This window comes from Ochotona curzoniae, unplaced genomic scaffold (assembly GCF_017591425.1).
Source record: "Ochotona curzoniae isolate NIBS_2020 unplaced genomic scaffold, NIBS_Ocur_1.0 contig_2176, whole genome shotgun sequence".
In the NCBI taxonomy this organism is placed as follows: Eukaryota; Metazoa; Chordata; class Mammalia; order Lagomorpha; family Ochotonidae; genus Ochotona; species Ochotona curzoniae.
Window position 1 is genome coordinate 39,694 of NW_024465356.1, and position 1,525 is coordinate 41,218.

The window sequence follows — 1,525 nt, forward strand, 5'->3', positions numbered from 1 at the left end:
TCATGCCTGATGAATGAGGACTGCCTTGCTCGGCAGGCCAGGCTCCACTCTCCTGAGGTTGAAGGAGCCCTTGGGCCGCTGCTGCTCTTGCAGGGATTTCCACTCATCTAAGCCGAGTTCCTGCCTTCTCTGCTCCAAGTGCTGCCGGCCTTGTTCGGCTTCCGGGTCGGAAGGCTTTGCAGGCTCTGCTGGGGTCCTGGCGTCGTGTCTCTCTCGAGGCCCAGAGGCGGGCGCTCCCTGGCCCCGTGACACTTGCCCATTGGCCCCGTCCCATCCACCCTTGCGCACGTAAAAGAGCACGTAGGCACTTTGCTTCAAGGCCGAAGCCAGGCCACAGGCGGTGACCTTGGCGTCATCCATCTCATACCAGCGGCCGTCGCCAGCTTTGACGTAGCACAGGTAATGTCCTCGGTCACGACGCAAGCCCACGTGCACAAGGACAGCATAGAGCCTGTACTCCAGTGGCCCCCCGTTCTGCCGAGACAGGTAAGGCCTCATGTCCAAACGGTCAGGATAGTGCACCGGCTTGGCCATTTTGTCACGCGTGAAGTCAGAAAAGCGTTTCAAGACCAAGACGAGCACATCCCCACACGTGTGCAAGGTGAGTGTGCGGGAGGCAGGCGTCTTCCTGAGGCAGGCAGCACAATCATAGGCGTTGTCCCCGTCCAGCTCTTCCGGGCTCACCAAATGCCGCAAGGCTTCCTGCACATTCTTGGCGGCCTGGATATCCAGCACGATGTCCAGGTAAGGGTCCCATGTGTCTGAAGTGCCTTGGCACTGGAGACATGTGACTCGAGACCTCCAGTGGCCTCCAGCTAGCTGATGGCTTAGAGGCTGGTCCTCAGAGGGCGCCAGCTGGCAGTTGAGGCCAGGCAGGCCTGCTGCCCTGAGGGCATCAAGCGCGAACATCAGAAACTCGTGAGCATCTTCTTGGCGGTTTCTGTGAAAGCCAGCAGCCAATGCCTGACAGGGCTGGATCACGTGGCCGGGACTGTGCAGAGCCCAAGTGAAGTGACTTTCCAGAGCACAGAGCGTGCAGAGCTCTGAACGGCGCTGGCAGGTGCGGGAGTGCTCCTGAGACAGCAGATAATTGGCGAGTGGCGGGGTGTACGTCAGACACTGGAGGGCTGCATTCATGTAGCAGGCGTTCCCCGGGTTCTGCAGACCAGCCCCGATGCCGTAAGGTTCCATCCAGCACAGAGAAGCTTCCCCTCTGGCAGCCAGCTCTGTTTTCTCTGCAGCCACACCCTCGTCCAGCTGGGGCTCTTTCTGAGGCCGGGCTGACCACTTCCCTGGCACATACAAAGCCCCGCCTGGATAATGAGACTTACCCCCCGAGTGCAGTGAAGCAGCCTTGGGCACTACTCCAGGGGCCATGGTCCCGAGACTTGTGCGCTGGCGTTCCACTCTCGCCTTCCCTCTCTGCAATCTTGCTCAGATCACGGACGCTCTCCCTCCACTCACCACCCTTATATAGCCAACTCGACCCGCGACCCCGCCCCCCAGCGGCCAGCTCCACCAATCA

General features: G+C 60.6%; 1 protein-coding gene across 1 annotated transcript; it reads right to left on the reverse strand.

Annotated features, from left to right (window-relative positions):
- LOC121150534 (ubiquitin carboxyl-terminal hydrolase 17-like) lies at window positions 1-1,216 on the reverse strand. Its single transcript, XM_040971467.1, has one exon. It carries the CDS (start codon window positions 1,189-1,191, stop codon window positions 1-3), a length of 1,191 nt encoding a protein of 396 aa, XP_040827401.1. The 5' UTR covers window positions 1,192-1,216.
- Window positions 1,217-1,525: the final 309 nt, after the last annotated feature.